Source organism: Podarcis melisellensis, assembly GCF_964234715.1.
Source record: "Podarcis melisellensis genome assembly, chromosome: 2".
In the NCBI taxonomy this organism is placed as follows: Eukaryota; Metazoa; Chordata; class Lepidosauria; order Squamata; family Lacertidae; genus Podarcis; species Podarcis melisellensis.
The window spans coordinates 52,787,940-52,814,025 of NC_138529.1; the positions used below are offsets into that span (position 1 = coordinate 52,787,940).

At 42.0% G+C, this 26,086-nt stretch overlaps 1 protein-coding gene across 4 annotated transcripts in view; it reads right to left on the reverse strand.

Annotated features, from left to right (window-relative positions):
• Positions 1-17,806, reverse strand: part of SH3RF2 (SH3 domain containing ring finger 2) — a 77,206-nt gene extending 59,400 nt beyond the window's left edge. Inside the window, exons 1-3 of one of the 4 annotated variants that reach the window (XM_081900812.1) lie at positions 17,660-17,800; positions 17,120-17,273; positions 15,981-16,496 (exon numbers count right to left, since the gene is read on the reverse strand). In XM_081900812.1, coding sequence (XP_081756938.1) covers positions 15,981-16,361 — 381 coding nt within the window. In that variant the 5' untranslated portion in view covers positions 16,362-16,496; positions 17,120-17,273; positions 17,660-17,800. Of the gene's footprint in view, positions 1-15,980; positions 16,497-17,119; positions 17,278-17,659 lie in introns of those variants that run through there. The other 3 variants (XM_081900809.1, XM_081900811.1, XM_081900810.1) reach the window with 3 other exon arrangements.
• Positions 17,807-26,086: the final 8,280 nt, after the last annotated feature.

The window sequence follows — 26,086 nt, forward strand, 5'->3', positions numbered from 1 at the left end:
AGGTTGAGAGATAGGGAGCATCAAAAGCTACCTCAAGGAAGGCCAGATCATTTGTCCCCCTAGTCCAGTACTGGAGCAACCCTCTAGGGTGTGGGGAGAGGTCCTTCCCACCACCTGCTACCTTATCCTTTTAGCTGGGGATGCCATGCCTTTGGTATTCAAAACATGTGCCCTATTTCTGGGCTTTAGTCCCTCTCTTCCCCAAGTATAAGCCAGAGGAGTCTGGTGCATCATCTGCTTGTGTTGGGAACAAGGCTGTTTAGCTTCGCCTGAAACTTGGAGTCATGTGGTCGACCACCTGCAAGTCCAGCTCTTGCTCTTGTTGGTGGTTAATCCCATTGGACAGGTATGTGCATTGCCTTGAAAGGCAAGGTACATTTCACAGAAAGACAATTGACAAGGAAATAATAAAAAATTACCAGTCTCTGCAATCATACGTGGCAGCCATTAACAGTTCTTTGGAAGCCATAGATTGCACTTCCAGGATGAAAGGAGAGGTTGTTATTTACACAGTTTGTGTGATCAGCTTGCAAAACGCCCACATGTCTATTGTGGAGGAATGGTGCCATTTTATGGTAACTTCATTATAATTTCAGTTCTGTTTTTCTGCTTTTTAAGCAATTGAGATAACTTCAGTCTTGTCACCTAGAACAATACTGTCAAAAAGTGAACTTGTCATTTCAATCTTTTCCTATAATTATTTTCTGGGAATTCAAGACAGTTGGAGTTTCTCTAACTTTCCTTTCTCCTCTTAGAAAAACTGCAGAGCTTCCCGCAGGCAAACGGTCCTTTTGCAGGTGTCTTTATGCAGTGCATCAGTTATTTTTGGTATTCCTTTGGTTGATTTTAAATTTAAAGTTCATATTGATGAGAAGGCTAAGAAGAGGCACAAAGTAGTCAAGCTGATCCCTTTTACTGAGCTTTTTTCAATCAATCTAGGTTTACAGTCAGTCTATGGAGGCCTACGAAGTCGGAGACTCTAACTAAGGGCTGATCCACATTTACCCCTTGCCCTGCTGTTTCCAAGCACAGGTCTGTGCTTTCCTGGTTTGTGTTTGATGGCACTTATTATTTTTTCCTCCAGAGATTTACCTGTGAAAACATGCTCTTTAAAGCTGAAGCACAACAAATGGCAATTTGGGTTTTGAAGTGGATTGCCATTTGCTCCCATTCCGAGTGGTTTTTCATGGGGAAAGCTCTAGAGCAAGAAGAAGAAGAAGAAGAAGAAGAAGAAGAAGAAGAAGAAGAAGAAGAAGAAGAAGAAGAAGAAGAAGAGGAAGAGGAAGAAGAAGAGGAAGAAGAAGAAGAAGAAGAAGAAGAAGAGGAGGAGGAGGAGGAGGAGGAGGAGGAGGAGGAGGAGGAGCTGCTTGAAAGCATGGACCATGCCTGGAAAGTGCAGAGGAAAGGTACACATGGATAAGCCCTAACATTTACATTTTTGCATTTGCACATTCAGATATCTCACATAGTCCTCTTAAGGTAGGTGCCTCCTTTTGTCAGGGGCTGGCTGGATGAGGAAGAGTGATGGGAGCTGCCCACCCAAGAGCCCCCCAGGGAGGGCACAGAAGATGATGATTTAGATCCTGGATCCTGGTGGTGGGACACTGAAGGGATGTAGAAGGGATGAGGTGGGAGGCGTTAGAAGCAGGGGGTTTGGATGATCAAGAGGGGTCAGGAGAAGAAGGGTCTTCCAGGACAGGGTTAGAGGCAGAGAGGAGTCAAAGGTTGGCTCTCCTCCTCAGCAGCAGGACCGTCCCAGTCCTGCTGGCTCACCCCCCCCCGACACCCCGATTGAGGAGAGTCCTGCATGTTGCTGAGCAATGAACCAAGCAGGCCCAGAGGAGGAGCTCGTCCCCTCACCGCAGCCTTTGTGTGCTTGGGAAGGATCCAGAGTGAAAGGCTAGAGGGGGAAGGGTGGAGCTAGTGGTCAGTTTAAGCAATGCCTTAGCTGGATTAAAGCAAACCAGAGGACTCTGCTGTGTTGTTATTTTTTGTTAATAAAGAGCTAATTGTATTCCATGCCTTCCATGTGTGTGCCTGCCCTGTGGTTGATTTGGCGTCTTGACAGCGCCTTGATACCTTGGCTATATAAACATAGTCTAAATGGCTAACTTTTGGCCCAGGACCACGTTTACCTGTCCCAATCATCTAGGGGTCACTTCACGCTTGCACACTTCACACACAGACACACAGCCAAGAAGGTAGGCTGTGTACCTCAGTGTTATCACCCCCTATCTACTCATCATATTATTAATTTGATGGCTGGAGGGGGATTTACGTTTGATGTATCAGGACACTGAATGTACACAAGGCAATGAATTAATTGGGGATTCACTCCTCAGGGAAGATTTCTTCCTTCTTTCCTGATAAAGTTTCCTTAAAAAAGAAGAAGAAGCTAAGTAGCTTTTACCGGTAACTGATTTTTTACTGAACAGAACATACTTTTAAAAGCTCAATTAGTTGTAACTCTAGGCTGCATAAACTGGATTGGTTTTCAGGTGGTTCAAACCAAACTGAAAGCTGAAACTTTTAGCTGAGTGCTGTTTTCACCTACCAAACCACCTAACCATTTTAATCTAGGAAAACTGAAGTACACTGAGCTTGTTTTTAAAGGCTGTTTCCCCTTAAAACAAAACAATTGAAGCTGTCTCTTCCACTAGCTAGATCTGTTTTGTGTGGGTCATTTACTTTCTACCCCATCACCAAAACTGGAGTTTTGCCTAGTTTACTGCATCCCCTCAAACTTCCCTGCCAGGGTAGAACAGGGTAGATTTTTGCGGGTTTACCACCATTAGAGTGTGGCTGAAAAAAAGCTAAATTCCTTTAATTAAAGAAGGACATTTTAGCTCCTCTCACTTTCTACATTCTGTGGATGAGCAATATTCACCTCAGCTCTTTTGAAGTCATGTACACATCCTTCAGAGTGATTACTCGGCCCATTTCCGTCAACTATCTTCAGTGTGTTGCAGAGTGTGGACAGTACTGTATTTAAAATCAGGCATTTTGAAGCATGGGCTCCGTATGAGTACACACTGCAGGGAGCACCTGACTGACTGTGGCTTTCTAAGAGGTGTACTGATGTGGGACTCATTTTTCTCAACAGTGTTGTGTGAAACATCCCTCTTTGGACCAGACTATTATATTGGTGCAATTTACAAGGTAGCACTAAGGTATGAGGAAAAAGCAACAGAAAAAAGCTGAGATTCTCTAGGTGTGGATTCTTCAGCCACTTCCACATGCAGTGCTTATTCTGCGCTCCCAATGAACTGCAACACACACAGCCTTGCCTTTGGCAAAAGAGCTTATGAGTGGCGAGCTCCATAGCTTGTTGAAAAGAACAATTCAGGAAAAGAAGATATGCAGCAAGAAGAGTTGAGCATGGAAGCAACGTACTGTAGATATTCTGTAATCTTTTTGAATTGGCTGCTTTACTTCCCTTGTTTTTATGTTTGCTTTTTGCTGTTTTATGGCATGTCATTACATTTTATCACACATAGCCTGTTGCTGTTAGCCACCATTTGGTGGAAAGGTGCCATGCAAATTTAACAAACAAACCATTCACTCTTCTGGGTTGGAGGTAATTTTATTCCTTTCCATTTTTTCTTCAACACTGGTCGTCAAGCTAAAAAATGCCTTGGTCCCTCTACCTTGCAGTAGACAACAGATCTGGAGAATAGCTTCATTTTAGTTGTGCAGGTACAGTACCTGCTATCTACCAGGTGTGAGTTTTCAAATATAAGACAGAGAATCTAGAAAACAGGAAAATGTTTGCCTCATGGCAGCCACTGCCAGCAGTGTCATTGGTCAATCATGAATATGATTATGATTGATTAAACATCTATACCACCCTTCATTTGAGGATCACAGGGTGCTTCACAATATAAAAATGCATAACATAGTAACAAACATAAACATTACCCACCCGCTGCATATACACACCTCATCTTCTCCCATTTCTTTCTGTTTGAGTCATTTCCTTGGTTACAAATTAACTAAAAACATTTCTCTCTCTCTCTCTTTGCACTTCTGCAGTCTGCTCTGGCCTCTTTTTCCTTTTTTCCTAAGTTTCCAAGTGCAGTGTCCCTATTTTCCAGGGACAGTCCCAGTTTTACAGAAGCCCTCCTGGTTTCTGATTTGATCCCAGGATGTCCCATTTTTCCTTCAGATGTTCATCAGAGAAACACTGGAGGGTATGCAGTTATGCGACCCCAGAGCCAAAAAGATAAGTAACTATACAACCTTTAGAAGACATCTGAAGGCAGCCCTGCATAGGGAAGTTTTTTAATGTTTAATGTTTAATTGTGTTTTTTTAATATGTTGGAAGCTGCCGAGAATGGCTGAGGCAACCCATTCAGATAGGCCAGATATAAATAATAAAGTGATGGTGATGATGATGATGGAGGAATAGGACGTCCCTATTGTCAATGGAGAAATGTTGGAGGGTATATAAGTGTCAACTCACACAATCAATTGAGGGCCCCTTCAGTCTGGTGCTGTTTTGTGGGCGTGCCCTGAAGCATGCCATTGACATAATTATAGCACATTAGTGGTGGATTTATACTGAAGAAGAAGAAGAAGAAGAAGAAGAAGAAGAAGAAGAAGAGTAGTTGTAGTAGCAGTTTGGATTTGATACCCCGCCTTTCACTCCCCTTAAGGAGTCTCAAAGCGGCTAACATTCTCCTTTCCCTTCCTCCCCCACAACAAACACTCTGTGAGGTGAGTGGGGCTGAGAGACTTCAGAAAAGTGTGACTAGCCCAGTAGCTGCATGTGGAGGAGCGGAGACGCGAACCCGGTTCCCCAGATTACGGGACTACCGCTCTTAACCACTACACCACACTGGCTCTACTGGACCATCAACATGTAATTCTGCTTTATTAATTATTCTGTGGTGCTTCCTTAATATTATTGCATCTTCAACTACAGCACAGCAAAAGCAGTACAAAAATAAAATAAACCAGAACAGTTGTGGTATAACGAATTACACGATTTCAGCAGGAAGTTATAGAACATGCACTGTCTGGATACAAACCAATAGGACCACCCTGAAACTTCTCCAGGTGCAAACAGTAGTGGAAACAGTATTGCCCAGATACCATCAGGAGGAGAAATAAGCATGAACGCATAATTAAAAGGACGCCAGGGGTGCTCTCAGTGTGGTGCATTCTCATGTGAGTGTTAGATGCTGCTGCTGCGCAGCTAGCCAATTGTATTTTTTATGCTGAAGAGGCACACTTACTTTGTTTGTAGGTTGTCTGACACAAAATGTTAAAACAAAAAAAAATTCCTTCCAGTAGCACCTTAAAGACCAACTAAGTTAGTTCTTGGTATGAGCTTCCGTGTGCATGCACACTTCTTCAGATACATCTGAAGAAGTGTGCATGCACACGGAAGCTCATACCAAGAACTAACTTAGTTGGTCTTTAAGGTGCTACTGGAAGGAATTTTTTTTTGTTTTGACTATGGCAGACCAACACGGCTACCTATCTGTAACAAAATGTTAACATATGCTCATGGAAGTAGGGGTGTAGTGTTAGGGGCTACCCACCAAAACATGTGACAAACCACCCGCCAAAAATATGCCCTAAAGAGCTGCTATATTAGCAGTGACTATGGATGTAAGTAATAATAATCATCATCATCATCATCATCATCATCATCTTATTTATACCCCACCCATAAAATTTATATCCCATGCATTAAAAAATGTAAAACGTTAGACATTAAAAATTGGAAGAGGAAGCCCAGATTATATGGAAGAAGGAGATAATGGAGATGGAGAAGAAGAAGAAGAAACATTGGCTGACATTTTGAAGATGATGATTTCATGTAAATGGTATGAAAAATGTTTGTGAATGAACAGCAGTTGTTGGATGAACAGTTTATCCTACAGAAAACCCACTGCATGGAAGCATCCCCTGAGCTAAAACTTAGCATCAGATGATGCCTTCCAAATGGTTTGCCTCAGCACACTACTTTTTCAGTCCTCAGGTTGTCAAGCTTTTCACATTTCAGTAAATTGCTTCCTAATTATAGTACACAGCAGCGACATGCTAAAACGGGTTGCAGAAGGAATGGAAAGTAAACAGTGTTAGGATGCACTTTGACACGATGCAAATCACACAGTGTTGATTCTGAAGCTGAGGGAAAAAAACACTTGGCAAGTTATGTGCCGTTCTTTTCACTGATACTTCTTGGCAAAAGAAAAACAAAAAAGTGTTTGTGGGGGGGTGTCCTTTCCCACCAGTCTTTTGCAATGCCGGGAAGTTCATAATGGTCAAAATGGCTCTTATCTTGACAACCTGTCTAACCATATCCAAAGCAACCATGAGGAACATGCAATGGAATCCTGGCTCTAGTCTTGTTCATGTTACACTGAATGTGCAGCGAATGCAGGAAAGGGTTGGGGAGCTGGATTCACACCTATTGGCCCCACTCGAGACTCTGCATCTCCAGTGGAAGGTCTGAATGGATCCAAAACATGTACAACTGTATAGGAGTAGATTATGTAAGTGCAATCATGAACACGGCCTTTTGCACAGAAATCCTACACGTGTACAACTTGCACCTATGCAGGCACTATCCAGATGTTCTGCTCAACATGCAGAGGTCTGGCATCCAGTCTTGCTGTCCTCTCAACACACATTCTCTGTGCCCTCCAATGTTGCACAAACAGAGCTATTAGTCTTATAATCAAACAGACTAAGGAAGGGGAGGAGAAATAACTTGCTCTCCTGAGCAAAGTGATATTGGGGGGGGGGAGTAACCCCCTCTTGCCTGCTGCTTCTATTCTCTGCATGTTGCCTCAAATAGATGACTCAAAAGTAGTAGATAAGAGACTAGTTTATTCCTGCATTTTATCCTTCAGACGGCACCTCATCGTCCTCAGGCATGATGATAATATTATTATTTGACCACAGCAGAAACTGAATATTGGAGGTTTAGTGCAGCAAGGCGCTGTGGTAGAAACTTTAATACAATCAGGATTGCTGTGGGTGGTGGGTGGGGAGACATCAGCAGTGGCATTAAGTAGCAGGTTTAGAGAAGGAAGGGAGCAGTTATCTGGCAAGTTTTACAAGGCCAGAGTGAGGGTTCTGGACAGATGTTGCCTTTGTAGCCTTATCTAGATAGCCTCTGCCCTGCTCTCAGAGTAGCACAATTAATTTCTTGGATGATTGATATCTATATTGCTAGCTAGCAATTAGTTTTTCTGGAAGGTCCCTTTCATGATGGGTTGGGCTGTGCAAAGCCCAGCTTCTCAAAGCATCCTGCTGCTAGAATACTCCATATACCTCTTTCCTCTGTGGCATGTTCAGGTAGAAAAAGGCTCAATCACCAAACGATGGCTGGGTGACTAGAATCAAGCAACCCCAATCACAAACACATGCCTACTCCTCCTCCTCCCGCTTCAGACTTCCCCATGTTAGTGATAACTATGGTTTATTGTGACATCCCTGGTTTCTATAATCAGGGGATGAATTGAAGGCCCAAAGAGTGGAAAATAACTCATTCCTTCATGCTTAGAGATTAGATAGTCTAAACCTGGATTGGAGATCCTGGTGCCCTCTGGGTGTTACCAGATTACAACTTCCATCATCCTAGATTATTGCCCATGCTGGCTGGTGCTTCTGGGAGTTGGAGTCCAACAACATCTAGAGGGCCACAGGTTCTCCATCTTGACTATGTGCTCCTCCTACTATACACCACTGTCTACTACTATAAAAACAACAAAGAAACACATGGCACCTTAAAATGGCATCTTAAATCTATTTTGGTAAGCCACCTGTAAGGTGCATAGGAATCTAACAAGCACAGTGCTATCAAAAGTCTAAATTAACTTTTGCCAACCTGGTGCCATCCAGATGTCTTGGATTAATCTTCCCACCAGCCTCAGTCAACATGATTGTGCTGGGTGGGGTGTATGAAAATTGTAGTGTGGCTCTCAGACTGTATGTGGCACATCAGGTACTTGAAACGTCCCCTTGTTTTTATGGCTGCAGTAAGAAAGGCCATGGGGACTGAAAGTTGACCGAGCATCTGGGAGGCTACAATGCATGCATAACAGGCATACCATGCATAGCTTGGGAGCTGTATGTTGAGCAGTCTCTCTCACGTCAATAATAGCAGGTTGTCCTTTCTAGCCTGCAAACATCAGTGGTGTACTGAGCTACATTCCAAGACAAGTGATCTGTGAAGGCCAGTTTTGGAGGCTAATTTTGGAAGAACAAGTTAGGCAAATCCCATCTGTGCCTTCAAAAGAGGGGAAAAAGGATGTCTCTGAAAGATAAGAAAATATTGCAGCGTATATATTCAGGGGTTTGTGAGAAGGTGGCAACGTTGGAGTTGAGTGTATTTTTATCTCAGCAGATGATTTATGTGTCTCATCAGTAGCACAGGAAGGGTATTATTCTCTTGCTCACACAGGGAAGGTTGCATGCAAGGAAGGCCCTCGCAGCAGAAGACTTCCAAAGAAACGCTTTTATATCTAGGTGAACCATTGGCATCTCATTGAGACAGCAATGGGATTTATCTTTTGGACTGGCCCAGTTTGATCCAATGTTAATTGACCTAGATCACATTAATAACAACCCCAACAGCTCTTTGTAATGAATGGGCAAGATCCTTGGCTGTGGAAGGAAAACAAAGGGAGTGAATCCTGCTATATCCACGGAGGCAGTTCTTGTGCAGGAAGCCTCATCCAAGAGCATCTCTCTCTTTGTGTCATTAGCTTCGTATCAGGGCTGGATTTCCTCTTTCTCATTTCCTTTGATTCAAGGCTGGTTCTTCCTTCGTACGTTAGTGTATATATTTCACATGGAGAGAATGGATTTAATGGGTCTAAAGCACCATCTTTTAAATTATTTAAGCTCCCTTGTGTTCTGCTCTTTCCAAACCCTTTGTTCATCTTGGCTAGATAAAGTGAGTTCCCTGCAATTTACTTGTGTTTGGGAGGAAAGGCTTTCTTTTTAAGAAGACTTTTAAAAAGCAAAGTCTTGTTTCTCTGCCTAGGCATTAAAGATCTAAAGAAACTTTTCGATTCCTTTTGGTAACAGTCGATGATTGCCCCAATTTTTGTGTATGCCAGAATTCCTCCTGCTCTCATGATTGAGCAGCCCACTGTACATTATTAAAGAGTCTCTGTCTCCCATTTAGAGATGGCTGAACATCCAGGATGGGAGTGCGCTGATCAAAGCAGCGCATCAAAACAGAGAACTTTCAGAGAAGTCTGAATATTTTTCAGATGACACTGCATATCCGAATGAAAAAGTTGCAATGTTATTGTCTGTGGAAGGGAAATTCCCAGTTCTTTTCTCCCTTTCCATCACAATCATTTATGTTATACAGTTCTCTGCGTTCATAGCACCTAGCATACATGATCTCAATAATTTTACATCAGCTGAATAAGGCAGGTTCAATATTGTCACTGCTGTACTGCAGTGCAGATACATGGCAGCAGCTGGGTCTGAGAAACAGTAGCTTTCAATATGCCACTTACAATACATATCTACTCTGAATCCCATTGGACTGAGTGGGGCATAGTCTCAGGGTTAGTAAATGGACATAGGACTGCAGTTTTATTGAGACCATAACGTAGGTGAGATTTGAACCACACACTTTCTGGCTCATGCTCTTAACCTCTGTACTAGCTCCAATATATTTCTCAGAAATGATTGAGTGGCCTTAGAGGGCACGACTGCATTATTATCCATCCTCTGCTGCTGTTAACCTCCCAAAGCTGGCAGTGTGACCCTATAGCCTTTCTGAAAGTGTGTTTTCTGTTTTTGATACCTAGCATCATTGTTACGAATGGTCATTATCTTAGCAAGTTTTGCCTATAGAATGAGGAGTGTCTTGGAACTGCATGACATTATATTCCTTCAAGTCTAGGCAAGTATTAGTGGTGTAGCGGAAGGGGGAATAAAGAGAGGACAGCTTGGGGACTTTTTCCAGGTCAGGAGTGATGATTTAATCTGCTGCTGCACTGGGTGATGGAAGGACCATCCTTTCTCTAGGATGTGAATTAGGTGAGAAGGAGACTTTCTGGCTTGTGACAGATTAGCACAGAAGCAGTCAGAGGATGAGAAAAATGATCAAGCAGAGAATGGATACTTCTTTAATTTTCTTTAATGGGGTTCCTGCTTCAGTCAAGCAGTTTAAGCAGCAACACTTCTGCTTTCTTATTAAAAGCTAAAGGCTGCATTACAGGTGGCTTAAAATGTCTCGTGAATCTCAATGTGTTCTACAAGTTGAAATCGATGCAGTCAGAAGAAAGCAACCACTGAGTTTGAAGGGGCTTGCTCCAGGGTTCACCAACTATGCATAGGATTGCAGCCATGCTGATCCTAATAAATTAGGTATTGCGCAATATAGGCGCTGCTCTTTGGTGTGCATGTGTTTATGAGTGTGCGAATATATATGTGTGGATCTCAGTTGTGTCTCTGTGTGTAAATCTGTATGCATCACATGTGTTTCGGTTTGAGCACAGGTCTTTAGGAGAGCCTAGCATGCTGTTTTGTTTACAAAAATAAACTAAAACTTGAATGGCTTTAAGAGAATTGAAGAAACTAATATTTCCTGGGAGCTTAGCTGCCAATCAAGCATAGCAATGCTGAGAAAGTCATAACCATGGGGTTCATTTTAAGTACTGTTTATGTTTTTCTAAACATGGCAATTGGGGATGATGTGATGATAAGTTCCTGAACTTCAAAAGTCACCACTACTGTAAATACTGGACAATTTACATTTCTTCTGGTGTCCAAGAACCCCTATCCCACCTTTAATCATTGCATTAATTAATTGTATTAATTAACAAAACAGCATCTGACATGTCAGTATTTTTACTGTTTTAAAGCAGTTTCTCAAATTAGTGTCAATTTTTCAGCAGGCTTTTGGAAAGTTTCCATAGTGTGTTTTCCCCTGCTATGGGATGAAGTCAGCACATGAAGTCAACTTTAATTTTTGTTTACTGAAGAGACATTTAAAATGAAACAGTAGAAATGGAGGCAACAGGAACAGCAGTGGTCCAACACGACAAGGCGGAATAGTGAGATAAATTGCCCCCCAAATACTGAGAAAATACATAATGTGACCTCTGACAAGCATTTGAGAATCACATTCTGGGAAGGAAGTCTCAAAGATTTTTGACAGGGTCCAAATATTTTTGTTAACCTAAACTTTCAAGAAAAAGTCAGGTCACGGAAACTGCACAAAAATAAAGATGAATTAATATTTGATATAGCCCACAATTAATTCTTCTTATGTATCTGTAGTATGCAAGAACATCTTCCTTCACTACCCTCCTTTAAGGCTAAGCCAATATGATTCTCAGATTTCTTTGTGTGAACCATTTCAGGAGTGCCAAAAATTTCTTTTCTGCTTGAAAGTTTTTTTTAGCTTTTTTTTGTAAAAAGAAGGGGGGGGCTTTCCATTCATTTATACTGCTTTCAATTGCTCTTGTTCTCAACTGCATTCACTTGCCTCATGTCATGTAATCATATATGATTGACTACCTCCTATTATGACATCATCTCATTTATTATATGATCTGTCATTGGCTGGGATGATCTATGTGGCTAATTCAGGAAAGAGAAAGAAACAGCAGTTAGGGGGAAAGATGATGAATCGTTGCTGTAGCCAGAAAGAAAATACTGCATGGAAGTCACTACTGCTGATCAAAAAGTAAAAATAGTATTTGGTGCAGCACTCTTATTTTTAGGTTTCACAGACCCAACTTTTTGCTCTTTGCAATCCTTGCAAAATAGATCTTTGCACAATGGAGAGCATTCTCTACTGGGCAGGGTGCAAACTACTTAACATGCATATACTAGTACTTAAACTGCTTTTGTTTCATTTTATTTCAGTAAGCCTAAGTGGGCATAAGTGGTGGTATGGTACACAGAGTACTTTATGTCCCATAGTGAAGAATCAGATGCTTCTGCAGCCTTAGTGGTTCCTTGAGGCTTTTGAAAGTGTTCCGATTTGAACACTATGTTCAATCAAAATAAAACAAGATTGACTTTAACTGTCTCCAGGGAGCTGCCTTCTGAGAATCAGGAAGGTGTGAATTGAATGTCTGCCAACATTGTCTCGTTCACTTTCACCCTATTGCCAAACCTGTGAAGAGGTCAATTTCCCTGGTGTGACTCTGTGCAAAACTGTTTCTCGCAGATATGGCCTGTAAGTGAACGGCGTGCTGAGATCCAGGAAGCATAATATTTTACTGTGCACAGGAATGTGTTGAGTCTGTATACAATGCCAAACGATGGCTGTAAGATATGTCACCTGAAATGGCAGAAGCTGTGCTTGGCATGGGTGGGGCTGCCTTCTTGCAGGTTTAGAGCCAGGCAAGGATGAAAAAACAAGGGGGCAAAGTTTAACAGAGGGTGCTTTAAGAGTTCTTTAGAAGCCACATATGCAAATATGCACCAAGAGGAAATACTCAGTGAGATCTCCTTGGGAAGAGGTCATGTTTTTTCATGAGCTCTTACAACTATACCCTATAACCTTTTTTTTAAATGTGGCTCTTTTTGGGGGCGTGTTATTGGGTTATAGTTTCTCTTTTGATTTTTATATATTGTGATCTTTTCTGTGAACAGCCCTGAGACTTCCGGGCAGTATATAAATTCAATAATTAATATAATAATAATAATAATAATAATAATAATAATAATAATAATAATAATACATCTTGTTGAGAAACATTAGCACAGGACCATTGCAACATATACTTAGAATGCAGACATGAAATGAGAAATCAATACACTTCACGTTATTACTTTCTTATTATAGGGACTTTTGAAAAAAAATGATAATCCCTTTGTTATCTAGTCATTGCAAGACAAGGTCATTTTTCAAAGCCCTGTGAGATTGGGAGGGAAATTATTGCAGAGGTTCTGACAAGCATAAGGAACTAAAATCACCCTAGGGAGCACTGGCGAACACCTTCAAAGGCTCCTTTTGACGCTATAGAGAACAACATTGATGGCTGTAATTATTTTTGATGTCATTTAAAATCAACTGAAAAGGTCTGGCTGACTTGAAAGGGTATTTTGAAATGTCTTAATATACGGAGAGCACTCTTCATTATCCAAATGCCTCATCAGATAATCCAAATATTTGGAAGTTGTTCACACAGAGTTATTATGGGAGAGGACACATTGTGGATTAGATAACTATAATTTTGGGATTAGTGGCAGCCATATGGCAACATGACTGGCAATAAGCCCTGGTCCTGAGCGAACACCAGAGGGTGAGGCAAATCCCTGGGCACCCATTCCTAATAGCTGATCTGCAGGCAGTGAAGTCAGTCTGGATTTTCCTCCGCTCTGATGTTAAAATCCTAGAACCTCCTACTCATTTACCTATAGGAATGCTGCTCCTGCTTATGCCCATTGGCCCTCGCCTGGGGTCTTGCAAACCAGGAAGAAATGCTGCTCAGAACTGCTACTTTTATGTTCCTCCATCCTTCCATAGGCCCAGCATGGGATCCACAGAACACCATAAAGGGAACCAATGGCTATAGCTATAAAGCAAATCAGTACCACAATCTCCTCCTCCTTCTCCTTCGTGCATCTACCTGCTGGAAGCAATTACTCGAACAGACCTGTCAACTCCACCAAACATTACACTGCAGTCTGCTGGCTCATGCTCCCTACCTTGCAATTTCTAATGGTTTCTATCCCAGGCATGAAGCTATCCCCAGTGCCATTTAGCATAAGAAATAATTTCGCAACATGCTTTTCAATGGTTGTGTTGTCTCTTTTCCCCTTCCACTATTTGAAGCAACTGCTACGCATCTCTCTAACTCACAAGACTAGTTCTCAGAGCTTTTTCTTTAGATCACCACATTAAAGTCAGCCTTTGGAGACTGGGATTGAAAACTGGCCCACTTTTTAATATCCCTTGTACTGTATGTGTGCACATGTTTAATATCCTGCAACCTTCATTCAGTCTTGGTTCTCTGTACCATTTGTATATACAGTACAGACATTTCTTGTTGCTCAGACATTACATGGCCATTAAGTCTTGGAGGCCACAGTGGGTCTATTGAACCATGCATTGTTGGCAAATGTTTGCAAGGCTGCTGCATCCTGACTTGAATCTAGTAACCTGGAAGCTGTTTTGAAGATTTCATCATCCAAATTAAGAACAGCTAAAGCATGCCAGCATCCAAACACCAGACACTAGAAATTAGATGCTGACATTCTTGAACTGTTCTAAATATTTGTACGTTAAAATGAAACCACAATGTAGGTGGCCAGGCTTGCTGAACGGCATTTCCCTCGCCTTTGTTCAGAGTCCAGCCTTCCAAACACTGTCATATTTATCACAACGGGCTTGTGCAGGAGCACAATGTGGGCAATTCCACCCTTGATGAAGAAAGTAGAATTACACAATGAATTTTGCAGGTGCCTTTGCAATGTGAATGTGACAAGAAGGGTGAAGCTGGCCTGGTAACTATCTAGCAAGCAATGATTGATCTAGGTTACAGATAATACCAAGTTTGACAGGTATGGCGCTCACCCATTTTGACTTGTTCTGATTGCTTATCTGGACTACTGCCCTAATGAATTAAAATGATGCCACCCAGAATAAAAAGATAATAAGATAGCTGAAGGTAATTCTTTTTCTGGGTTACAACAACAAAACCCCCACCAGTGTGGCATAGTGATAAGAATGTTAGACTAGAACCAGGGAGACCAGGATTCAGCCATATGAAGCTCACTGGGTGACCTTTGACCAGCAATTATCTCTCCATCTGTGTATCCACCATGCATTTAAAAAACATTTAAAGCACATTCCCCTACCCCAAGAATCCTGGGAACTGTAGGTTGTTAAGGGTGTGGGTAATTGTAGCTCTGTGAAAGGTAAACTATAGTTCCCAGGATTTTTTGGGGGTGCTTTAAAAGTTTGGTGCATATGCAACCCCAGCCTGTCCTACCTCCCAGGGTTGTTGTGGGGATAAAATGGAGCAGGGAGACCTATAGGCATTGCTTTGAGCTCCATGGAGGAAAGATAGGGATAGAAATGTAGCAAAACCAGCAAGAACCCATTGAGAGTTCCTTCGCATGCATTTCCCTTAAGTATTACTTTAAATGACCGCTGGTAAAGGGGAACTATAGTAGGGTTGTTTGAGATACATATTACTCCCAAGGAGTATAGTTACATAAGGGCTAACCAGCTGCAGAAACTCCCTGAAAAAGCAAAACTGTTGAAGAAGCATTCACAGCCATACGTATATGATTCTCACAGCCTGCCAAGCACCCAAATCCAAACACTTTGTGCCTTCACATTATTGTGAAATCAAACATGGGAGGAGGGGGGGGAATCACACAATGAGCTTTTCGTGAAAGGCACTTGAGGATAGAAGAACTGGTGCGACAAGCAGGAGGAAGAAGAAACTAGAAACTAGGGCACAGCTGACCTACTTTTTACCCATATTCAGACCCAGTCACACATCTAGTTAAAAGTTCTAGTAATTCGATTCTAGTCTTATTACAGATATATATTTTTCCTACTCAGGTTGTACTGGCACAGGACAAAGCATTCCTTCAGGTTTTTGTTTTTTTTAAGAAAAGGTCAGTGAAAATCAACCCTTTCTCAGTCCTTGACAGGTGTGAAAGTAGTTTGGCTCTGCCAAATGTATAAATCGTCTGTTCCCTGGTTTAATCTTGGATTGGAAATAGAAGTACGGCAATGTCACCTGAAAAGTCTCAGCACAATTTTGAGCTCTGCTGGAGATGGCCATCCCCTAAAAGCCTAGTAGCCGGATTTGTCACATGAAATGCTTCCAGCTGGAATAAGTTTAAACTTAAAAGGGAGTTGCAGCATAAATCGAGTTGAGATAGCTGGGTTGTTGGGGAAGAAAGCACCCAACTCTATACACAAACTGAATACATTCGACCCTTTGAAATGAAATGTGGCCTACAAAAGTGTGTCCTGCTTGATAAAGTTAGCGGTAAAATAAATGGACCCTCCTTACCCCTTCCATAGGGATCCTGGGATTGGCAGTCAGCCTGTATTGATTGAGTTGCACAGCTCTTGGCTCTTCCTGGAATCGCCTGATGGAGGCAGGAGAGGAGAGGACCCCAGATCTTTGCAGCGAGCCAAACTTCATCCTATTGGGTCCAAATCTGATTCCATCCAACAAGCGGATCAAAAGCAAGTTGGCTGGAAGCTCCTCAATGCTGCAGAGGACCAGGGCTCGGCATTCAGGGCACCGAAGCTCCTTGTGTGACTTCAAGATCCTCTGGAGGCAAGGCTTGCAGAAGGTGTGCTGGCAGGGGAGTACTTTGGCCGAGACGTCCAGCTTCTCCAGGCACACTGGGCATTCCAGCATGTCCAAGAAGGCCGAATCATCCATACCCTTTCTCCCCCCTTTTCAACGAAGAAATCCAATTTCAAAGCAGAGCCGGAAAACTCCACATGATGTTTGCCGTGACCAAATACGTTGCTCAGGAAGGACGCTTGCAATTGTTAGAATCCGAAAATCGCCATCCTGTCAGGAGAAAACAACAGAGAGGGAGAGACCAATTGCAGCACCTGACTACTTTGGTATTATGAAATGCATGCCACCTACAAGTCGAAGCAAAGCCTCGTGAGCCTGATTTGTATGGTGTGTCCCAACCCCCCAAAACAAAGAAAGGTTGGCATTAGTCATTTGTGAATATAAGTACCAGTAAGCAGAATCATACCCATTGGCTGCTGTGTGGCAGGAAGGAGGCAGCTGCATCTCACACACTGGCACAGGTGATTATAAAAATAAAAATTAGAGGACCCCATAAATTCCACTCAAAGTGAGATGTTGACACCAGGGCATGATGTTCCTATTCAGATGTATTGCCGAGGGATCAGCCCATCTTAAAAATGGCATGCAAAGAATAACTGTGAAAGCAGTAAAAATGATCACTTCAGAGAAAAGCCAGAAGGTGTTCTGGTAAAACACATGGCTGAACACATTCCTGCCTCCACTCCCCTTTTCTAAACAGGCCAACACTGAACAGGCATTGCTCTGTTGGCCCACCCACAGTGCTTCACACTCTCTCAAAAAGGCATCTCTCTTCATTCTCTAGATTTTCTCATCTGCAAGTCACTTTGACGGCAATCATTACTTTGGCATACCTGGGAGTAAAAGAGCCTCGCTTGACTTGAGGAGACTGGCAGTTTTTGTCTCTTGCCTCTTCTTAGCTGACTTAATCATCCAAAGCCAGCCTGAGAAATCAGTATTCCTCCCACAGCAGAAAAAGTGACTCAACCTGTTTGGCACCTTTCACAACTGTACACGGAGCAGAAGTGAAGCAGATAGGTAAATTCCAGATTCAAGTCCTGGCCTGCAAAAACCAGCATCGACCCATATCACACAGAGGAGTAGGTGTGTGTGTGTGTGTGTGTGTGTGTGTGTGTGTGTCTGAATAAAGACAGATCTAATGTTGCTAAGTTCTCTCTCCACCCCCTTCCTTAGAAAGAAATACCCCCCCACACAACTCAGCGTTAGACAGTTCAAATCATTATCCACTGAACAAGTTTCACCCTGATGAAGAAGGGTCATAAGCTTTGGGAGTTAAAACCTTCTTCCAGAATGCTTCTTCTCTCTGAAGAAGGAAGCTGTGGAAAAAGAAAAGAAACTGGAGCAAGCTACTAATTTCTGCAAGTGCTACTGACCTTGTGTTCATGACCCTCTTTAAAATGAGCTCAGCTCGTGAAATAACAGCTTCTGATCTGGTTCTTTCCCTTTCTTTCACTCCCCAAATTGCAGCCGCTTTGAAAACTTTAACTAGGTGCATTACTCACTTAGCTCAACTTAACACGTGCTGCCTTGTTAACTCGTAGGTTGCCAAGCTGATCCTCCTACACATATTTCAGGCAAGGGGGAATGGCTAAGTCTGATTCTGAACCAGGAGTGGGGTGTGTGTGTGTGTGTGTGTGTGTGTGTGTGTGTTTGTGTTTGTGTGTGTGTGTGCTTGATGTGAGCTATTCTGGCTCTGTATCACTGTAACATAGATCAGTAACCGGGCTCAACTATTTTATTAACTTTTTTTTTTAAAAGCATTTTATGAAGCTTATCCTGTTTTAGGAACAGAGGAGGAGGAGTGTAAAAGGATGACAGAGAATAAAAAAACACAAAACAAGCCTCTGCACAAAGGACTAGAAAACACCAACTAGTATGATAAATGCATTTTTAGGGGATTAAGAGGGTGAACTGAAGCTGGAGCTGTAATTGGGATCAGCTGAAAAAAGTATGATTGTGCAGAATTAAGCTACTTTGCATTAAAAACATCACTCTCTGCAACATTATTACTTTTTCAACAAAACAAGATAGGAGAAATCTAAAATAAAAGCCTCCAGGTGATTAGTTTAGCTCTGGAGAAAGAAACAGATATGCTGCTTCTGAAATGCCAGCCTTTGTTCCAGCCTCATGTGATCTCTGTAGGACAGTTAATTTTGGATGTTCTCCTGTGGGATGTTTGTTCTCCATAATAAGAACTGCTTTAGGAAAACCTTGACAGCATTTGAAATCTCAATTAAATTGGCTGGTTTTTGTTTTGTTTTTTGTTTTGTTCTAATGCAAAGCGGAGCTTGAACTACATGCAGAGGTTTTTTTCTTGGATAAGGACAAGCTGATCTAGGGCAACCTGTGACACCAAGGATGAAATAAAGTATGAAATAAAGCAAGAGACGTAGAAGTTGGAAGAGACCATGAGAGTCATCTAGTCCAGCCTCCTGCAATTCAGGAATCTTTCACCAAACATCGGGCTTGAACCTAGGATTAAGAGTCTCATACTGAGCTATCTGAACTGATCCTTTGCCCAGCTGTATATCCTTTTCGAGGACAGTGGTAGCTACCATCAACGCAGAAGAGTTTCCAGAGATTGTTGTCTCTGTTTTGTAATATTTCCACCACTGGAATATTTAGAAAGTAATCCGAAATCCACACTACCGCCCATAGCATGGCAAGGCTTTAGGGAGTGGGGGGCACTGCTGTATCTCCTGCCCTGCCACACACAATGGACAGGGTACAAGGCAGGGGCAGGGGCCGGCAGATGATTGTGCCAGTCTGGATTGGGCCAGATGCTGTCAATGAACAGCAGTGGGGCCAGCCAGATTCTGAGTCGGCTCTGCCCTGCCCCTTCCATACACATTTGCACTTTCCTGAATTTCACAGTGCAGTTCTCCGGTTGAGTAATACATTCAAAACCTCATAAAAAGGTAAAGGTAAAGGACCCCTGACAGTTAAGTCCAGTTGCGAATGACTCTGGGGTTGCGGTGCTCGTCTCGTTTTACTGGCTGAGGGAGCCGATGTTTGTCCGCAGACAGTTTTTCCGGGTCATGTGGCCAGCATGACTAAGCCGCTTCTGGCAAAACCAGAACAGCACACAGAAACGCTGTTTACCTTCTCCCAGGAGCAGTACCTATTTATCTACTTTCACTTTGACGTGCTTTTGAACTACTAGATTGGCAAGAGCAGGGACCGAGCAACGGGAGCTGACCCCGTCGCAGGAATTCAAACTGCCAACCTTCCGACTGGCAAGCCCAAGGCTCAGTGGTTTACACCACAGCGCCACCCGCGTCCTGGGGTAATGAATACATATAAACACTTCTATTCATGAGAAATGCATACATTCTGGTAAAGTGCTCACAAAAAATGTGTTCGTTAGTCAAAACAGCATACAGTACCCACATACATTTATTAGGAGAAATTTGCGTTAAAATGTTGACAAATGTTATGGGGGTTTTTTTTTAATGCAAATTGCTGTGGAAATGTGGAGAACTGAAGACTGGAAAAGTGAGAACCAAAATTGAGGGTTTTGTCCATCCCTATAAAAAAAAGTCAACAAAACAAAAGAGAGTAACAATTGTTAGGTATAAGGTATACTATAGCATCTAATGCAGAACCTGAAAAGTTCAGAGAACTTGCTAGGATAGAGGGGGCAGTCATACTACATATTTTGAAGCTCTGTGTGCATATGTGCACATTCATTAAATGCTCATGTACCTATGAAATTCAGAGGAATTTCATTGCGCAGTGAGGTTTAGTCCTCTGCCTTCGCTCATTTCCACATGGAAATTAATGCATGGAGGTGGGGCTGCATTTGTGCCCACTGGCTCCAATCCAGCTCTTTCTGTGTTCAAGATGCCATTTTCAAAGAAAGCCTGTGCTCTTACACCTTAGAATGAATGAGATGAACATGCATGCTCAGGTGTATAGGCGTCTGTGCAAACGTCACCTTGAGCATGCATCAGTCACAGATCTGACCTTGATCCCTCTCCCCATAGGTATGCATCAAGTCAGAGGTTGACTGACCTTATGTGATCTTGATACCCATGATGAAATGGATTAATAATAATGTAAATGGCAATGAACTGGACATCATGGAGCGAGCAATGGAAGAATGGGAAGAACAGGCAGGAGGGAGTATATTGTACAGCATTTCTCTTTGGAACTGATACTTTCAAAGGCTTTTGTTATAAAATAGTCCCAGATTTCATGGGAATCTTAGCAGACAAGTTCCATTTTTAAATATCCCCAAGGATAAGGTGTATTAGTTGCTAGTTACTAGATGCTACAAATTATAGATCTAAAGCTAACTGCTTGTCCTCCCACCCATAAATACTCCACACAAATCCTGTATTGTTGCTCCCTTTGAAGGCTGGCAGAAACAAAAGATGTACTTACCTGTGTTTTCAGACTTTCAAACTAATGCCTGGGAGGAGAGGAACTAAATCATATTGGCTTGCGTGAACAATTGTTCCAAAGTTCCAGAAACTAATAATTTGGGGGTTGTTTTTTCCTGCTTGAAGTTATAATCCAGTAATAAGGCAGTGTTTTAGGTAGCATCTGCTTCTGCTGTTCCACCCCTGGTATGTCTAAGGAAATAACAGGACAGACCAAATGAGGGGTACTATACAAGCCTGTGATCTGAAATGGCAACAAAGTATCCCCTGTAAGCAGCCAGCAAGATAGAACACTTATTAGTGAGTAGATGTAAAGGTAAAGGTAAAGGTACCCCTGCCCGTACGGGCCAGTCTTGACAGACTCTGGGGTTGTGCGCCCATCTCACTTAAGAGGCCAGGGGCCAGCGCTGTCCAGAGACACTTCCGGGTCACGTGGCCAGCGTGACATTGCTGCTCTGGCGAGCCAGAGCCGCACACGGAAACGCCGTTTACCTTCCCGCTGGTAAGCGGTCCCTATTTATCTACTTGCACCCGGAGGTGCTTTCAAACTGCTAGGTTGGCAGGTGCTGGGACCGAGCAGCGGGAGCGCACCCCGCCGCAGGGATTCGAACCGCCGACCTTTCGATCGGCAAGTCCTAGGCGCTGAGGCTTTAACCCACAGCGCCACCTGCGTCACCAGTGAGTAGATGTACTCATGAATAAATGCTCCAAGAAAGGTACTTCCACCGAAATACAAGGAAGAGTTGCTATGTGTGAAGTATTTCCTAATCACTCTTGGCAGCTGTAACAAACTACACTTCCCATAATTCTTTGGGAGGAAGCTATAGCTGTTGAAATGGTATGAGAATGCTTTAACTGGTATTAAATTGACCCCTGTTTTTACTTTCAGATTGATATTACAGTGGTACCTTGGGTTAAGTACTTAATTTGTTCTGGAGGTCCATTCTTAACCTGAAACTGATCTTAACCTGAGGTACCACTTTAGTTAATGGGGCCTCCCGTTGCCGCCGCACCATTTCTGTGGTCAATCAACCACAAGGTTTCATGAACTGGGATGCTGGGGAATTTTCATTGAAAAGAAATACATCTAAATGCAGTGTAAAGAAACAGCAATGTTTCTGTTCTGAAATGCGATTATCTCAGCAGTTGGAGTTTTCCAGAAAAGGTTAGCATGGGATTTACTACTGAATCACAGGCCCTTCCTCAAAAGACGGCATGGCTTTTTGTTGATAGCAGCATATTATATACAGTGGTACCTCGGGTTAAGTACTTACCGTAATTCGTTCCGGAGGTCCGTTCTTAACCTGAAACTGTTCTTAACCTGAAGCACCACTGTAGCTAATGGGGTCTCCTGCTGCTGCCGCGCCACCGGAGCACAATTTCTGTTCTCATCCTGAAGCAAAGTTCTTAACCCGAGGTACTCTTTCTGGGTTAGCGGAGTCTGTAACCTGAAGCGTATGTAACCTGAAGCGTATGTAACCAGAGGTACCACTGTATAGGCATTTTGGAGAATGCAACCTGACCCTGTTCCAGTTTCTTTTCTTTTTCTTACATATTTTAATTGAGCAAATTTAACAAATCAAATTATAAATCAATATAACCAATTACATTTTCCCCTTTTCCCCCTCCCTCCCTCCCTCTCCCACCCACCAGAGACTTCCCTCAGCTTCCCTCTCTGATTTGTTTATACCTGTTATTCTCTGCATGTTGTGAAATTGTACATATCATTGCCTTGTCTATCATATATTCTACTAATAAATTTGTGGATGTTTATTCAAAACATGCCAAGGAGTCCAGATCTTTTTGTTGTCTTTTTAAATCGTTTGTAAAAAGTTCCCATTCTTCCTTGAAGTCACAATTGTCATTCTCCCGTAATTTATATATTAACTTTGCCAACTCCGCATAGCTCATCAATTTTTCTTGCCATTGTTCTTTGGGATTTCCTCATTCTTCCATCCTTGTGCTAACAAGACTCTTGCAGCTGTTGTAGCATACATAAATAAGTTATTTATTTTTCTTGGCAGGTCTTGTCCTAAAATCCCTAACAAAAATGCTTCTGGTTTTTTTTTTACAAATGTCATTTTAAACATTTTTTTTTTCAATTCATTATATATCATCTCCCAAAATTTTTAACCTTCTCTACATTCCCACCACATGTGATACAAAGTACCTTCTTTTTCTTTACCTTTCCAACATGTGTTTGACCCCGTTTTATACATTTTTGCCATTTTTACTGGTGTAATATACCATCTATACATCATTTTCATATAGTTTTCTTTCAAAAGAGAGCAGTCAATTTCAAATCTACCTTCCACAACTTTTCCCAGTCCTCAAATTGTATATTATGTCCAATATCTTGTGCCCATTTGATCATAACGGATTTGACCTCCACATCTTTTGTTTCCCATTCTAGCAGAATACTATATGCTTTCTTCAGCAGCTTCACTTCTTTTATAACCTCCTTTTGAAATCTAGAAATTGTATAGCTAAACCCTTTTTTGTTATCTTCCTTGTACATCTCATATACCGGTAATTGTCTGTAATGCAGTCAACTCTGAGCATAGTCTTTGATTTCCTCATCATCTTTTAATTTCCATTTTCCTTCTTGGTCTCTCAGTAAATCTCTATATGTAGGCCACTTCCCCTTTTTACCAAGTGGTTTGAGTAACGAAGCTTCAATTGGTGATACCCACCAAGGTGTTTTTTGTTCTATTAAACTGACCCTGTTCCAGTTTCAATCTCATAAGTGGGCAACAGTTTAAAAGTTTAGCATAACCTGACCTTGAACACCAGTACCTGAGTCGCTTACTGAATTACCTTCTGGAAAAGATCCTCGAGCAGCAGAAAGTTGGCCAGAGTAAGGCCTACTGGTGAGAACAATATTGGCACTTTCAAAATTGGGCAGAGCATGCAAATTACTGAACTACAAAAAGCATAGTGGTCATGTCCCAGTTTCAAAATTGTGTTGGTCATGTTGTGAAACCCACACATCTTGCCACAATTCCTCCTACATAGTTGCTGCACATCTATCAAAAAGCAGTTTTGGCAACTGAGTTCCACATTTGTAGGTGGCTTATTCTTGGCTACTTCTACTAGTATGTAAAACTACTCTTAGGTAAATAAATATACAGGGCTGTAGCAAATGGAATCATTATGCGTGTGGATGGACTTAATCTCTCTCTTTCTTCCCCACCTCCTGCACCACCACCAAATCTGTTCCAGAGGGATGAGGAAAACCCAGAGGAGATTTTGGGGAGAGTGTATGTGAGAGAAGAAAAGGGAGGGGAAGTTCCACTGTGCTAGCACAAATAATTTTGTATGCGCCATTTAGTTGCACAGTTGGACCCTGCTAGAGTCACCAGTTTTAGGCTCCTAGCACTTTATGTAATGCTGGTGTTAATCATCATCAACAAAACAAAACAAAACAAAAACAACAAAGCAAATTACAGTAGCGGACTGCAACAGCAGGACGTTCAAATTATACATTATGTACAGGAAGCACCCATTTTAATGTGTCTGACAGCAGACTTGGATAAATTGGTAGATGACTGCATTAGCTGGTTAATAATAGACCAGAAATGAAAATGTAAATTTTCATCAGAGCTGTCATCTGTAAAAGGACATTCATTGCTGATAGCATGGATGTAAACAAAATGCTTGTAACATTTAAGCCAGGCAAGGTGTTTTCTTCAAATGCTTTTCCAGAAAAGTGACTGTCAGTGCAAATTAGTCAAATTGCAGTGCAAATTAGTCAAGAGATTCTGGTATCTCCAAAAAAATTAGTCTTTTTATCTCACCGCTTCCCAAAGGAGCTCAGAGCAGTGCATGCATTTTTTCTTTCCTTTGCCCACACAACAAATTTGCGAGGTGGGTTGTATCCACAAAGTGTCTGCTTTGTGGCTGAATGATGATGCAGGGGTTACATTCCAAGACACTGCACATTTATCGGTAAGTGAAATTGCGTATATTTGAAACACGATGGAGAAAGCCTGCAAACACCCCTTTCCACCCCTGCTCCATCTCATCTCTTTTTGTGATGTTTTTGGGTCACCTCTGGGTTTGGCATGATGCACGTGTGCCTAAAATGGCTGCTGCCTATACTTATTTCAAACAGTCAATTAGTTGACAAACGCAAGGTATAAATTTTCATTAACTATCACGGGGGCACAGAAATCAACCAAATCAATCAATAACAATTAAGAGCGCACTAAGGAAGTACCACCCTTGGTGGTACTTGTTGCCATGCAATGGTCAGGATCATCCCTGCCCAACTCTGAGGCTTTAAAGTTGGAAGGAAGGCTGGGCACTTGCCAAACTTGCTAGAGCCTGGGAGCACAAGCTGCGTTGATGTCAAAGCTCGGCTCTCATTAACCCCACTAAGCACCAAAGGCTCTTCACACATCAAATTTTAGGTGCAATATTTGGAAATCTAAGGGCGGACCTGAGAATACAATGTATGAATGTCACAATCTGGTGTTTTTGAAAATGTGTGTGTTATCCAGCTACACTAATGAGAGAGCCAGGATTGTCTGGGGCTCCTTGTTTATGTGTACTCTTAATCTATATTTATTTCTGTGTAGCCTGTGAAAGGGCCTTCGGACATACATCGGAAATTGTATTTGGTTGTTGTAGTTTTGGAGTGTGGGGAGCTTCTTAGCACCTCCTGTAACTTACGATTCTTAATTCAGATTTTTTTTAAATAAAAAAAGGCGGCCATGACAGTAAAATTTGTGGTGCAGACATGCTCCCTCTTTTTGTCCTTCTCTACCCTCCCCATAAACTTTCAGCTTATTATATATATTATATATTATATATATATATATAAAATCAAATATTATCATGGCAGTGGTGCACTCCATATTTGGTCAGGCCCTAAAGGGAGGAAGTTCTGAAGGTGTGGGGCCACCATAGAAAAGGCCATGTTCCTCTTAGATCTACGAGGTAGATTGAGATCTCAGCATGTGAGAAGGATGGTATGTCAGACAGTTTGGACTCAAACCATGTATGGCTTTAAAGGATAAAACTAACACTTTAAATTCAGCTTGGATGCGCACTGGAAGCCAGCATAGCTGATATAATGCAGGTGCATTATACATATATTTATTTGTTATTTCAATTTCTAGGCTGCCCTTCATCAATTTATTGATTCCAGGGTGCATTACAATATAAAGCAAAACAAACAACAAAGTCATTCTGCACCTTAAACAAACTTGTTCGCATTTGAAAGCATACATATTGAATTTCAGAGCAGATAAACAATTGATTAATGGAATCCAGTCTCAGTTACATTGCTTCACTGAAAAGGCCTAAGGAAATAGGTTTGTCTTCAGCTAGCCTTTCAGTCTGCCCCAAGAACATTTCAAGTGCCATCCCATTGGCAGGTCTCCCTCTCTCCCAACTGAGTATCATTTATGC